Here is a 14,667-nt window from a genome sequence, read left to right as displayed (position 1 = left end):
AAATCACTAACATTTTTTAGCTTTAACATAAGCTGTTCGCCGGGCTCAGTTCTCTCGCCAAGTCTCGTAAATAAGGAGATCTTAAAAAAGAAGAATGGTTGACCTCCTGTTTGTGTAGTTTCTTGTTTTCCAGGCAAGCGACTTTATCGGATTCGATCGGCGTAAAGTCGACGAAACAAAGCTTTCCGATCAGCCTTTCCTCGATCGGGGACCACAAGGGCCGAAGAAATGTCTAATCCCCTGAAAGGGTACGGTTTTAGCTTTCGAGCCCTGCCCGGGACAAGATAAACCGTTCCAGACACAGCTCGGTTCCGCTCCCTCGATGCGCGAGACTATTAAAATTTCGATCGCGTGAATCTAACGGGGCGTAGAAACTCGGGAGAATTATGGCGCGAACCCATTCAACCGGATAAATCTATCGGCGACGGGGAACGTAGCGGTTCCTCGAGGACGCCGAGCGTCGTTGCCGGCCAATCGATTCTCGCAATATCGTGGGTCGCCGTGGATTCCGGACAGATATAGGAATCTATGAAATCTCGCAGCCCCCCTTTAATTGGATTTCTTCTTTTAGCTCGTCAATCTTACTTAACCGAACTCCCATTCAAGTTTCACCTTCCACCGACCAGAATACCGTCGCGTGACTGCTTTCGAACGATCAAACAGCTTAAATATGAACGCGCACGATTATACCGAATCAAATCGAACAGTATTTTACGACAGAAGCCGAAGCTATACTCGTCGGACGCGCTTGTCACAGTGCCCGAAATTTCCATAAAGCCGACGAATTTACTGGAGAAATCTTATAATCATTCCATAGTAATGAAAAGGTGGCTCGTGAATATCATTTTAGGATTCGTGGAAGAAACCGTGTTATGTGATTACATTCATACACGTATTTATTTACGAAGAAACCGGAAATCTATGAATTTTACCAAAAATCAAATGCGGAAGTTACGACTTTCTTTTCTTGGATTTTACACAGTAAATTGTGTTTATTTTTCTAAGAAATTATTGCAGTCGAAAAACTTCTAATCGTTGCAACTGTGAAGGAAATGGTGCATCAGAGGGTTAATTGCCCCACTTTCTGGTCGCTTTTTCGCCTAATCGTTGACGCTAAACCTACCGAGACCTAAAAATAACTAACGTGTACTGCTTTATAGCGATGAAAAGACTATTTATTTAGACCTTTCGCCGTTTTTGTTACAATGCTTGATATAATTAGTATATAATTTATATTTATAATTAATGTAATTCTTTTCTTGGATCGGTATGTGTACTGGGCACGGTGTATATAAATAGCGATTCATGTAAACATTTATATGGGACAAGTATAAGAATTTCACCTAATGGCTTTATGGTGGCTTCATGGATATTTCAGGCACTGTATTTCGGATGATAACAGTAGACGTTTGCAAATGATTGATCAGCTTTGACCTCGCAAAGCACGAACTGGAATGAGTGTTTTTATCCGTTGCTGACTAATTCGAGATCAAAAATTTGAGTAATTTCATTGTTTCTTCGCGAACCGAGGAAATTGGTTTCACTTTCGAAGGGGTGTTGCACCGAAATCGATAAAGGACGAGCGAAAGGGACACGGATAAAACGAAATAGCACGGCAGGCGACGCCGCTCGCGATTAGCGGCCTCTTAATTATCGCGCGAAACGGATTATCGGCCGGGGATTTCGTTATTACGGCGTCACGCGAAATTATCCGGGAACATGCGCGACAAACGACGCCTTGCTGACTATAATTCTGAATCGGCCGGTGTCGATAATCCTCATGATCCACGCGATTCTAAGCGTCTCCACGCGATTTCCATACTCGCCGGTTTCTTTACGGTGTGCTGCCTCACCAGTGCCAGAGATTTAACCGTTCCTGAACGAATAGTTTATCTTGCAAACAGGTAATTTGATTATGCGCATTAAAGAGTCAGGATTATCTGGATATACAGAGCAGCGCATAATTATAGCATCATATTAATTTTTAAACGTTTCCGGCTTTTAATAATTTATGTGAGCTGACAGAATGGTTTGAAGTAGATTAATGTAATTCGATGAAACGTTCAGCATGAATAATTTACAGTGTGAAATTCGTAGAGAAGCTTTACAAAATTCTATTAATAGCACGTCGAACATTATTAACCAAGGCTCCTTTGTGATTCTATAATCGTATCAATATTATCATAATTTACGTTTTATGTTATGGTGCTGTAGTTGTGCGACGTCAAAGAATCATATTCTTCATTATGTTTCTTCACATTTTGGAGAGACATTGATAAAAGTTTGCCGAACATCATCGTTTTTAATATGTTCTTTCATATCGATGCACTTTGCATTCAAAAGTTTCGTACAATAAAATACTGAGATACCGTTGTAGTTATTCGTCGCAGTGTATTATTAATTCGTTTCGTTGTTTCCATGCACAATCCAATTTCCTGAGAAAGATGTTCTTAGCATTTTAAACAATACATGGTCCACAAATGGTTCGATTTCGACCGAATATTGTCACCGCGGTGCAAAACGCTGATCGCGAGGACGATCACGGGCCAGATATGAATCAAAGGTTAAATACAGTAAGAGGGCCGGGTTTCGACAGAGGTTTTTCAGGAACGAACGACGACGAGCAACGTGACAGGCATTTCGCAGAAAGGGACGAGCAATTTATCGGTCCTCGAGGCGGCCATCGAATGTCGAAGCAGCGTTGCTTTACGGTGTCTCGTAAAACCCTGCATCGGCATCACGGTTTCGCCGTATTTCCTGAAACTGTTCGCAATTTCGGATTTTTCCCGGGCTCGTCTAGCTTTTCATGGTGCATCGCGAGGTCGTGACCACGGGTTCGGAACGGCCACGGTCGTTCCGCGGTCTCCCGTCATCGTTAACGAAATGCCTTGCATTTGTTCCTACGAAACGGACCGGGATGACTGATTTTTAAATGTCTCGGACCTTTTCCGGCGCGCATTCCTCGCTGTTTCGAAAACCGTCGCGTACATTGTTTCAAAAATAACGAGACAGGAAGTTCTTCCTCGGAAATATCGGACTGTTTTTCAGATTCCTGCGGTATTGATCGATAAATGTGAGAGGGCGAGAGCTGTTATCGAAACTTTGCGTCTGTCTTTTAATTTGAGGGTGAAATTTACTTTAACGATTTATTATTATTTAGTATTATTCGTTTACGGGATGAAGAAGCTTTTTGGAAACCATAGAAAATGCATCTAACTGTTTACAATGGATGTTAATGTTTCTAAAAATTCTATTTAAATTGTTACTATCGCCGTATAACGTTATATGATCCCTTTTGAAAATAGTTTCGTGTCTAACGGATGTTCAAGATAAGATCAAATGAAAGCGACCTGCTAGCAGCGGTCAGGAGTAGAACCATTGACGACTCTACACGCAAATAAGAGATCAAGAAAAGTATGGCGTGTTTGACGAGGACAAAGTTGAAACTTGAACATTACGGGATCATAATAATGGTCATAAATATATATAAATCGCAAACGATAAAAGCTATTTAAAAATAGTTCAAGTAAAGATTATATCATATTTCCGTCCACCGAAGTGTGAAATTTCTTTGAAAAGATCATGCTTTCCTCATTTTCATAAAGAAATGATTCTTTTTCAGAAAAATTTCCGCACAAAGTTATGGGTTCAATAATACGACATAAGTTTTATTTGAATTATTTTTGAATAGCATTTGTCGATTGCTATTTACAAGCACTCGCGTAACAAGGTTCGGATAAAAGGGTTGATTCCTTCCTTCTTAGGTAGATCTAATTAACGCTTCTGTCGAGTTCCATCAAAATCGGCTCGTATCGGAGCGCGGGGTTTCCTGGTTAGTCGTCTCGAAGACCAAGAAGACTTCCGAGCTAAAGGATGCGATGGAAATCTGCATCAAAGCAAGAAATTGTTCTTCGCGTTTCACGGCTGCGTTAAAAATTCAGAGGCACGGCGAACTTGGATATTCAATCCGGAAGCGTACAGTTTGCAAGCTACTTAAGCAAGCTTCCAATTCAGGAAAGAGTCTCGAAGCCGTACACGAGAAATTCCGTAAGAAAACCTCGCGGAAATTTGTCCTATAGCTTCGGAGAAAAGTTGTTCTTCGGTGGCTCGGTGAAAAATTCACCGAGGAAACTTGGATCTTCGAAGACGGAAGTGAACTGTTCGCAGTTTCAGGGTGGACAGGTATCAGAAGTTTGTCGCTGAGAAGACCGGCGGGACTAAAGGAGCCACCAGAGATACGTGTCGAGTTTATTCTGTCCGCGGGAATCCGAGAAAAAGTTAATTAGCAGCGTGCCGCGTGTCTATCCAGTTTACGGTCCTCTTCGGCGGAGGCTTTCCACGGCGAAGGGTGAAACGCCGCAGAGGGTGAGGCGATTGGGCTGGAAGAAGATTTTCGGGACACCCCATGAATCAAGCAGGAGCCCCGTTATCTCTTATATTAATCGAATCCGGCCCGGGAGAAAGATTTATCGAAGACTCTTTAAGTGGCTGGAATCTTAAATAGTTTCCAAGAGGTTTCAACTCGGAATTTAGTTGCAGGACCTTTCTCCCCCTTTCTCTCCCTCTCTCTCTCTCTCTTTCTTTCCTGAAGGTGTCCACGGAAAGATGAAGTACCGTGACCCCCTCGGTTTCAGCTCTCGCAAAGAGGGAAATTAGCTCGCGAATGCTGCGCGAAATTATCGCTCGTTATCGTCCCTGCAAAGTTCCACGGCCACCCCCGCCATTACGCCCCTCCATTTCTTTTTCCTGGTCTAACTGTTTGCTCGCCGGCTTCCTTTGACCCGCGCGAATTTCAATTACGGGCCGACTCGATTTTCTCTATAATTTTTACCGCCCACCCCCGCCCGCGTGCCGGCCGATCCACGCAAACCCCATCCTCGACACGTTATTAAGACTGAACCTGTAACCCAGATCTCGGATCTGGAAACGAATCTGCTGGAAATAATCAATTCCAGCTAGGATATTTCGCGCGGAGCCCCTCGGGGGTTGTAGCCGCGAGTTTTCGCTTGAAATCTGCTGCCGGTAGGCGTACACTGCCCGCCGAAAGTTTCGAGTTCTCCTTGCAACCGGTGCGGATCAGTTTCAATTTGTTGCAGTGACATAAATGCAAATGCGGATACAAATTGCGCGAAAAAAGTTACTTATTTATCCTGTTAACCTGTTAACAAAGTATTTCATCGTACCAAGAAGACATTTTAAATGGGACGACGACTTTTTCCGTTATGGTAATTTTTAAAAGTGATACGCAGAGCTCATTATGCCTTTTACGTCGTAATGTCTTCCTTTTTTTTTACTAGGCTAAGGGACCCTTCGTCGACCTCCTTTGACGACGAAAGCGTCTAAATTATTTGAAAGACATTATGCTAATTACATACGATCTATTTCTGCAATAGCAAACGTAACTAAAAGGTGCAGATTGCGTTGTTGCATTATTTATTACATAATTTCGAATAACTGCATTATTCAAAAGGTTTGAGGAAAGCTTTGCGTGTGCCTCACTATGCCAAGAAATATCATACCGCGAAATAATTATTCCAATCTGTTTAATTAATTCTTTGTACATTGGAAATATTTGATTTATATATTTTCAAAATATATCATCAAATATTTCGTCAAAATAAATAATGAACAAGCGAAAAGCGATTTTCTGAATTGCTTCAAGCGTAATAAAATAATTTCTCACTGCGAAGGAAGAAGTCGCCATTGTGATTCTAGTTGAATGTAAAATTAAATCCACGGTTAACAGGTTCAGAATTTTGTCAAATCCCAAAGAAGATCTCACGAAATCTGTTTAAATCTTCTTCACGCCGGAGGCTAAATAAAATCCAGAAAAATGAATTCTTAAACCAGGACAAAGATCTCATATTTCAGCCAGCGGATCGTATTGAAGTATCGACCGCCGTGTCCCCAAATATTAGCTTCGAGAGAGTTCGGAGAACTCGAAAATCCGTAAGTAGAATCGTGACTTTTGGCAGAGACTGTTGACACAGCTGTGGTCCACCATCCAGTTTCTGCATTTCGATTCTACGATACGTCTATACCAAGTGTCCTCAGCAGTCGCGATACACACAACGGAGATATAGGTTCGACAAATTTGTGGAAAATGAAATATGCTCCCCGAGCGCCGCGGGGCGACCCTAAGCAATCGGCGGACAGAAAATCGGCTTCGGGAAGAAGATCCGATGAATTTTCACGTCGGTAAGATCCGCATCAATGGGATATTAAACTTCGGATTTAATATTCGACGCTCGTTCCACGCTTTTTTCCCATTCGTGAAAATTCGTTCCACGAAGGAAGTCTAATATCTAGACTGCGGATCTTTATGCAAATTCACATTTTCATTCGTCGTTTTACAAAAATTCGGATTAAAGAATAGTTTCCTCCGTCGACTGAAAGATGGCTCTTTATGAAAAAAGAAAATAAAAATATTATTAATTTAGACGTTTTCCTGTATTTCAGAAATGTTCTCAAACCATAAATGCATAAAGATCCGCAGTCTATTAATATCCAACGGTGCGGCACGTATCTCGCCGTCCAGTTCAAATACTACGGAAAAGGGCCATGGAACGAGAAGCTTCGCCATTGGTCGACAAAATCATGCGTGCGACCATTTACACGACGGGATTGATTCAAGCCGCGCATTAATTCGGCTTGGCAACGCGGGGGGAGGGGCGATCTCGCCCGGGGGTAGCTTCTTTTAATTAAAATCTGCGTCCCCGTTGCCAGGTCCGTTCAATTCAAGGGATTCCTAGTTTTTCGAATAAACCGAGTCGCGCGTGAAACCTCGGGATTAAGAGGATCGGGAGGACCACTCTTATTTCGGATCAGAGCCCGCCGGGGGTGGAGACGTTTCGTCGAATTAGGACGAGCCCGAAAGGAGTGTGACGGAGACATCTTACTTTATGCACACGTCGGAGATTTTTATGAAGCCACATGTGAAACTCGATGTCTGGATTTTGATTCCTTGATATTTAACCCCTTGACGCGAGTCGATGCGTTCCAAAGATCGTATTTTATTTTACTGAACCGAACAGGGCTGGAAGTTTGAAAACCGAACGAACCGTTTACGTTCCAAAATATCGTTTGGGAAATTCGTTATACGATGTTGCAATAATTAACACCTTAATCTATGATTTAAGTTGGGTACGCTCGCACGTTCTCTCATAAATATATCACGAACCTGATCCATGTTGATTATGTTTGAAAATAATGAAACAAACATAAATAAGTAAAGAAACACTTGTTTACGTTTGTAAGATTGTTTACGAGAATAAGTTAGAGACTAAATAACGAACTTAAATGGATTCAATTAAATTTGGAAATCATTATAATTCGTGAAAAAACTTCTAAAAATTGTATCGGTGCTGTAGCTGTGCTCCAAAATGTGGACGAAATGAAAAGATTCGGATTTCATCGGCGTCAAAGTTTAAAATAGCATATAAAACTACCGACGTCTTCCATATATCTGCCAAGAGGTTGAATTTGTTGAGTTATGCGTGTTCAGGGTCAAAATTTACTTCAAGAAATGGTAACTCGATCAATGTAACAGGTATCGTCGCGCAACAAACGTCATTTCATGCCTAAAACTTCGGAGTCCAGTTGAAAAAATACTAGACCTACCAATATTATTTCCGAAATTTTATGAACGACGATCCTAACTTGTAATGTCGGACAGTTATCGTGAAAATAACGTGGGGTCGAGCCGGCCCTAGTTTTTCATATCCTCGAGGCTCGGGGAATCCCTCCGAGATTCCGTCCGAGGAGAATCGGAAGTCGACATGGTTGCAGCTGGGTGGCCCGTAAACTTTTCCGGGCAGGGAGATCGCGAATATGAATACGTACTTGCACGTAGAAACGTCGACCGTTCCGGAGGAATATTGGGTCAGAATAATATAAAGTTTGGGGGGTTCGCCGCGCAGCCCGAGACGGCGGAACTCGACTCACCCCTTGGCCCCGTAACAAATACAGTTTACGTTTCCGCTGCTCCGCCTCGCGTATTTTCCTAGCTCCTAATAGCACTAACTTCCGAGCCGAGTTACGACTCTTCCCTTGCTCTTCTTCCGCTGATTACTCGCGTATCAAAGTCGAACGAACGCGTATCAAAGTCGCGCGTCCTTCTCCGAAATCCGAAATTGAAGGAAGTTAGAAGAAAATCCACTGTTCGCCAAAAGTCAACCGATTCTTTTTTAATCCCTCGCCATACTTTGACGAGTATGGCTCGCGATGGAGATTTCTAGTAATAAGTGTTAGGTGTATGTTAAGTATGAAGGTTACTGCTTTGTTTTAAGTTTAAAAATGAAACTCTGATCTTCTGTCCTCAATATTTAAGCGATCAAGTAAATATAGGTTTTACACAATAAATCGTCTTTATTTTTCTAAGAAATTATTGCAGTCGAAAAACTTCTAATCGTTGCAACTGTGAAGAAAATGGTGCATCAGAGGGTTAATTGCCCCACTTTCTGGCCGCTTTTTGGCCTAAAAATAACTAACGTGTACTGCTTTATAGCGATGAAAAGACTATTTATTTAGACCTTTCGCCGTTTTTGTTATAAAGTTTGATATAATTAGACTGCGGATTTTATGCAGTTATGACAAAATAGAGTAGGTGAAATTTAAAATAGTCGTGAGATTAAAAGAAAAATGCCAATATATTATTGTCACTGTACTAAAATTATTAAAAGATGAAGCAACTTTCAATATGGTTCCTATTCCTTGCCATTAATACAGAAAACTTTTATTTTCCATAAAGATCCGCCGTTTTGTTGTAATGTATGAACCTTTTAAACAAAAAATGTAGGACCTTGGTAGGTTTAGTGTTAAGTGTCCTTCCGTTTCGATCTCGAAATAAGGCTGAGCAGTTTTACGGGGGATGAGACGCACGGTCCGAAGACGTTTAGGGTTATTTGCACGTGGACAAGCCACACCCCTGTCTCACGGCGAAGGACATTTCGTGGGGGTGGTTCGGGGATGGGTCGCCGAAACGTTTGTCAAGCAATCTCGCAATCAAGCCGTAGCTATGACTCGCAGATAGGCCAGAACTCAATTACCCTGTCCGGTGGCAAGAGGCAGAGACGGATCAATCCCGTCGGTTTATTTTCCGGGAACCCTCGAGCCACTTCGGCGACTTCTGGCCCGTTCCTGGTCCTCTTCGGCCCCGTTATAATTATTCCAACCACGAAAGCACGACAATGGGGAAATAAAAAGGGCCAATGGGAGGCTGGCAGACGCGAGCTGGATCGGAGAAAGCGGAAAGTTCGCGGCGAAGAGGGCGAAGGGATCGGAGGGTGGCGCTATTGACGAAGCGGAGCGAGTTCCGCGCTCTATAGGAAATAGATTACGCGAATTTCTGGGCGTAACGCGATCAAAAGACTGCTGTTCGGGCCTCCATTCTCGGCTCGGCGCGGCGTTTCGCTCGATTGCGCTTCTCACCACCCTGATCCCACCCTCGTCGAACTCGCTCGCGAGAAATTCTCCTCGGAAGACGCATCCTCGGCCGAATAGGAAAACTTGCGAACATAATGGACAGGAGACCGGGAACGATGGAGTTTGGACGGAGGGCGGAAGCCGCGCAGACATCGAAACGCTTGCCGAACCCCTTCACGCTGGTTGCTGAAGGGTCGAAGCGAGCACAGAGATGGTAACGAGTCGAAATTTCTCCTAATGCTATCGCGTCGGTGCTCCGCCCCTTGAACCAAGTTTCAGCCGGAGAAACTATTATCGCCGCCGATTCGGACTCGTTGGGTAACCAACGGTCCCGCTAGGGTCGCACACCTCTTGCGCATACGTCTACTTCTAGATCGACTCGCTGGTCCATTGAGATCTCGGGAATTTTCGGGGCGAGATGTAAAACATGATTGATGTTAGTAAAATGTAAAAAGCAACAGGTGCATCTTCGGGGAAGAAGTCTGGCCTCTGTTGAAGATTGTACAGTGCAGTTCTCAGAAGCAAAGCAGTTCTAGCTAAAAGATCTTCCGCTTCGAAGTTGAATAACTAGGTCAAAGAATCCTGCCGCACATAAATGTCATTTCACGTAACATTGCAAAAACGAACAGAATTCTCCAAACTCCATATCTTACACGTATGCACATTCATGTTACCTGGAGAGGACCAAATTTTTCCGACGAATTTCATTTGTACCAATCGAACGTGACCATTTTCCAGTGCAAAATCGGTATTCGTATATATCTCTAATTGTCATGTCTCAGATTGTCCACAGAAGTGGACAATTTTGGGAAAGCAGATACGATTGTTCGAGCCTTGTGGCTCGTTTTTTATGCTTATCGATTGTCAACAACCATAAAAACGAGCCGCAAGGCTTGAATAATCATATCTCCTCTTCCCGAATTGTCCATTTTTGTGCACAATCTGAGCGTCAGTTAGGGAGAGTTATTCAACTTCACAGCACAAGTGACACGCAAGTTTCGGCGATGATCGAAAGGATCGCTTCCGCTTCCAACGAACATCGATTTTACACGGAAATATTGCCGCTTTCGACTAGCATACATGCAACTTGTACAAAAAATTCCGTCCACCCGTCATGGCATTGCCAAGTGTAGGGGAATTTCAAAGACCGTCTAGCTCGCGAGGATGAACAAATCTAAATAAGGACGAAGTTATAGCAGACGAGTATTCAGCCTAAAAGGAGAACGGGCCGCTATAAGCTGGGGCTCTATGTATCATCGGAATTAACGTCTCCGTGGATGATCGAGTTCAATGGGACCATTCCGGCCGCGAAATCTTTATTGAACGGGATGCGCTCGAGACGCGATCGTTCGGTATCCTTTTACGAGGCGTTCGATCCCGCTGTAGAAACGGCGGGAATTCGCGGTTGTGCTCGGCCTCTCGTTTCTCTGCTCCATTCCCGGTCCTCTGCGAAAGAGAGGAGAAAGAAAGGAGAGAGAGAGAGAGAGAGAGAGAGAGAGAAGAAGGGAGAGAGAGAGATACTCGGCGTTGTCGAGATACCAAGGGCTGGTTCTCGGCGTCTGCCCGGCTCGAGCGATATCGATATTCACCGTGGCCGTATAACCGAAAGGACTCGGGCCGGGAATTCCTCTTCGTTCCCCTTCGTGACTTCTCTCTCTCTCTCTTTCCTTCTCTCTCTCTCTCTCTTTCTCTCTCTCTCTGTTTCCTCGGCGCCGTGTTTCGTTCCGGCCGCGCCGGGATCGAACTTTCACTTTCGAACGCAATATGCTGCCGGGCTCCCGGTGAATTGGATTAACGAGGTTTATCATCGCTCGTTTTATAGACTATCCTAGCGGAATGGATCCGCCGAATGGAACAACCGGAATTGTGTTCGGTCCCGCCGCGATTAGTTCCCAACCGAACACATGGCAAACAAACTCGCAGCCTTTCGAAATCTCTCCGCCAAATTGACCGGCACCCCCTCTCCTCTCCTCTCTCTCTCTCTCTCTCTCTCTCTCTCTCTCTCTATCTACCCCTTTTCACTGAATTTTCTCTCGTAAGCGAATTCATTGGAGAAAGGTGCATAGTCTCCGGCAGCGGAATCGAATCGAATGGATCTAGAAACGGACTTATTAATCGACTTACTCAGCGTAGCGTTGTTGGCACGCGACTGGTCGGTCTGCGATCTGAGCAATCGCAGCCGATTCAGCTTGCTCTGTTGTTGGTCCAGCCTGTGCCTCAATCTGGCGAGCTTGTCCTGCTGTGCTGGCTCCTGAAACAGTGAACAGCCACCGGTGAATGCGCTACAGAGAGCATCAATGTGAATGCACACTAATGAACAACGTCGCCGATGGGATCGCGATCGGATATTTCGCTGTGGGACCGAGGACGTCCGATAATATCCGAGGACCTTCGACAGTATCCGAGGAATCCGATGGACATCCTCGTGCGAAATCGTCTCGCACGGTGGCCGATCTTTCTTGAGAGCGGCACAAATATCGGTCGGTGTCAAGGCTGTCGAGCCTGACAAGGTTGTTGATCTGACGTCATCGCCGAGCGTAATCGCTTTTTCGAAGAAAAGCCCGCGAAGCGAAGGTTCGAAGACAGGTTTTCCGTATCTGCACGCCTCAAAGCGTTTCTTCGGATTACTCGTGTTTTTTAAGATATTGCCCTTGTGAGAGATTATAAAATGGGGGCGTCGTTGGGCTTATTTATGACTTTGAGCACATAGAACTAAGCAAACCGCGAAAAAGCCGTAGCTGCTTTCGGATTCTTTAAACGCAGCTAGGAATAGCGAATCATGCGCAGCAGTAAATATGCAATTCGTTCCGACATGTTTCAATGAAGTTTCGTAGAAATATTCAAGTTATGGAACACGCAAGAAATTGAATCTGTTACATAAAATTGTGTGACGCGTGAAATTTAATTTTTTGTTTACTAAACAGTTTGAAACATAGTCGTTTAGTAGCAGAGAAAAATCAATTTCAAATTTTCACGCCACAGATTTACTGCGTCGTGTACCAAATCGTTTAATTTACGATTATTGAAATTGTAGTGATACATTTCTGCGGATTTTATTGAATATAAATTCATTGCAGTGGACATTCGTTACGATAAAAATCATCACATTCTGAATAAATATATGCTTTTCATTCGCGAAGAACAAAAACAGCTGCGCTTGGTGCTGTATGAACGCAGAATTAAATCATTTCTACCAATCTCATAAATTACACGTATCATGCAGCAATAAATCAAGTTACGCAACCACCTTCAATTTACAAAGTCACTTCTTATTTGTAATTTTGTCCTATTCTCAATGATTAACGACCACCGTGCGTCGCGTTGAATTAACAGCAATTTTTCGAAGCGTGGAGCAGCGTTTCGTCCGAATCTTTCGCCGCCGTGCGAGAGTCCTTCGCGCGAGCTGTCATCTTAAAAAATTACAAGTTTTACCGTGCGTCAGAAAACAGTGTTTGTAAAGGGACGCCCACGATGAGAAAGTTAATTTGTTATTCGTCAGCCGCTTTTGCGTCTTAGCATACATTAAGAGCCTTTGAGGAAGCGTTCGACGGAACGAGTTTCAGCTGTACTCCCCCCCCCCCCCGAATAGAGAATTATCAACAAAGTCCTGCTCGCACGCTGCAAAAATTCGAAAATACAGTAATGTCTCTCCAATTGACGCTCCGATTGTCTGCAAAAATGGACAATTTAGGAAGAGGAGATACGATTGATTTGAGTCTTGCGCTTCGTTTTTATAATTACTAATTCTCAAAAACTATAAAAACGAGGCTCGAATAATCGCATCTTCTCTTCCCAAATTGTCCCTTTTTCTGCACAATCTGAGCGTCAGTTAGGAAGACATTACTGTACTAGCCTCTAAAGAGTTCTGGAAGTCAGAAGTCGGCCCCTCGAAAACGCTCGCGAAATCGAACAGAAGCGAAACTGTATTAGATTCGATCTCGAATTCCTTGCCCGGAACTTTCTATAAAAATATCGCGATGCAGCGATACGAATCGGGCGGAGTTGCCCCCGTCCGGATGAAAGTGGCGCGAACGGGGAAAAGAGGAACAGAAAACAATTGAGCGGTTCATTCGCTAATGGAATAATGGGCGTGAATACTGCCTTTCGGGTCCGGAAGGACGTCTCCTCGGTCGATTAGTTTCTCCGTTCTGTGTCTAGCCGGGGGACAGCTTTCAGCTTCTCGCAGGCCAACACGGTAATCCGGAACCGTCGAAATTACAGGGAGATCCTTTTCACCGCAGGAAATAAGATCTCCTTTCGTTTTCACGGTGTACATTGTCGGCAGTTAAAAAGTCCGCGGGCTTAGGCGAAAGCCGGAACGAGCCGGATGGAAGATCAGCCCGGCAGATCCGAATGAAAACTCTCAATCTTCGGCGGTATTGGGCTCGCACGCCCGTTCTCCGGATAGAGACCCGCTGGATTAGGGCTTTCAGGTCCTCGGAAATCCCGGCCGAGTCCTGTCAGGGGATCCCCTATTACTTCGAATCGTTCGCGGTCTCGCCGAGGAAATGAAAAAGCTTCGTGACCCGGCGCGCGCTAACTTCGTCGCCGATTCCGTCGCCAATATCGTCGTTATTTTCACAGGAAATTTCATAGCCAGTTCTCTTAATTGGCAGCTGTTACTGGGGACTTATCCGAAATTAGTTGGCGAGCTTTCGACAGCATCGCTCAGCATCGATCGTTTATTCGGGGCCGTTGCCCACAGTGTTGCACACAGTATAATCGTGATAACTAGACAAGAATTTAAACATGCTTATTAATACGTGCAACTCGTTAAAATGATTAAAACGCGAAATAAATGTCTGTCGTGCTTCTGAATTTTGTAGTTGCCGCAGACAATTTTTACTTTTATTCTGCGTCACGCTGAAATGGGGTAATGCCGGGTTATGCCAGTTTTAAGTTATAAAACGAAATTTTTTAATAACTTAAGATCGCAAAATAATGCGTCGGGTGTCAGGTTTAGTTTTATACCTCGCATGCGACTTTAGCTTCTGCATAGGCTCGTTATTCGTATGCCACTTGGTAACTAAACTGCGAACTACCTCATTCGATGGATCAAAATTTTTCACGATAATCAGAGGGAACGAACACACCTATATTACACACCGTTCTCGCTACTAACGCGATCAGCGTGCTGTATCGGTGCGCGCGAGATTACTGGCCGAGAGAGGCAGGTCGATGCAGCCGGCAGATATCCCCCGGTCTCGTTTAATCTGCTTATTATCGCCGAAGAAGAGACTGGCT

The 14,667-nt window shown here is 44.1% G+C and overlaps 1 protein-coding gene across 8 annotated transcripts in view; it reads right to left on the bottom strand.

Annotated features, from left to right (window-relative positions):
* Positions 1-14,667, bottom strand: part of LOC117219938 (uncharacterized) — a 202,552-nt gene that overhangs the window by 16,182 nt on the left and 171,703 nt on the right. For all 8 annotated transcript variants that reach the window (XM_033469511.2, XM_076524863.1, XM_033469513.2 and 5 more), the window contains one exon: positions 11,548-11,674. In XM_033469511.2, coding sequence (XP_033325402.2) covers positions 11,548-11,674 — 127 coding nt within the window. The remainder of the gene's footprint in view (positions 1-11,547; positions 11,675-14,667) is intronic.

This window comes from Megalopta genalis, chromosome 10, assembly GCF_051020955.1.
Source record: "Megalopta genalis isolate 19385.01 chromosome 10, iyMegGena1_principal, whole genome shotgun sequence".
Lineage (NCBI taxonomy): Eukaryota > Metazoa > Arthropoda > Insecta > Hymenoptera > Halictidae > Megalopta > Megalopta genalis.
The sequence above is the reverse complement of the archived record's forward strand: the minus strand, read 5'-3'. Positions and strand labels throughout refer to the sequence as shown.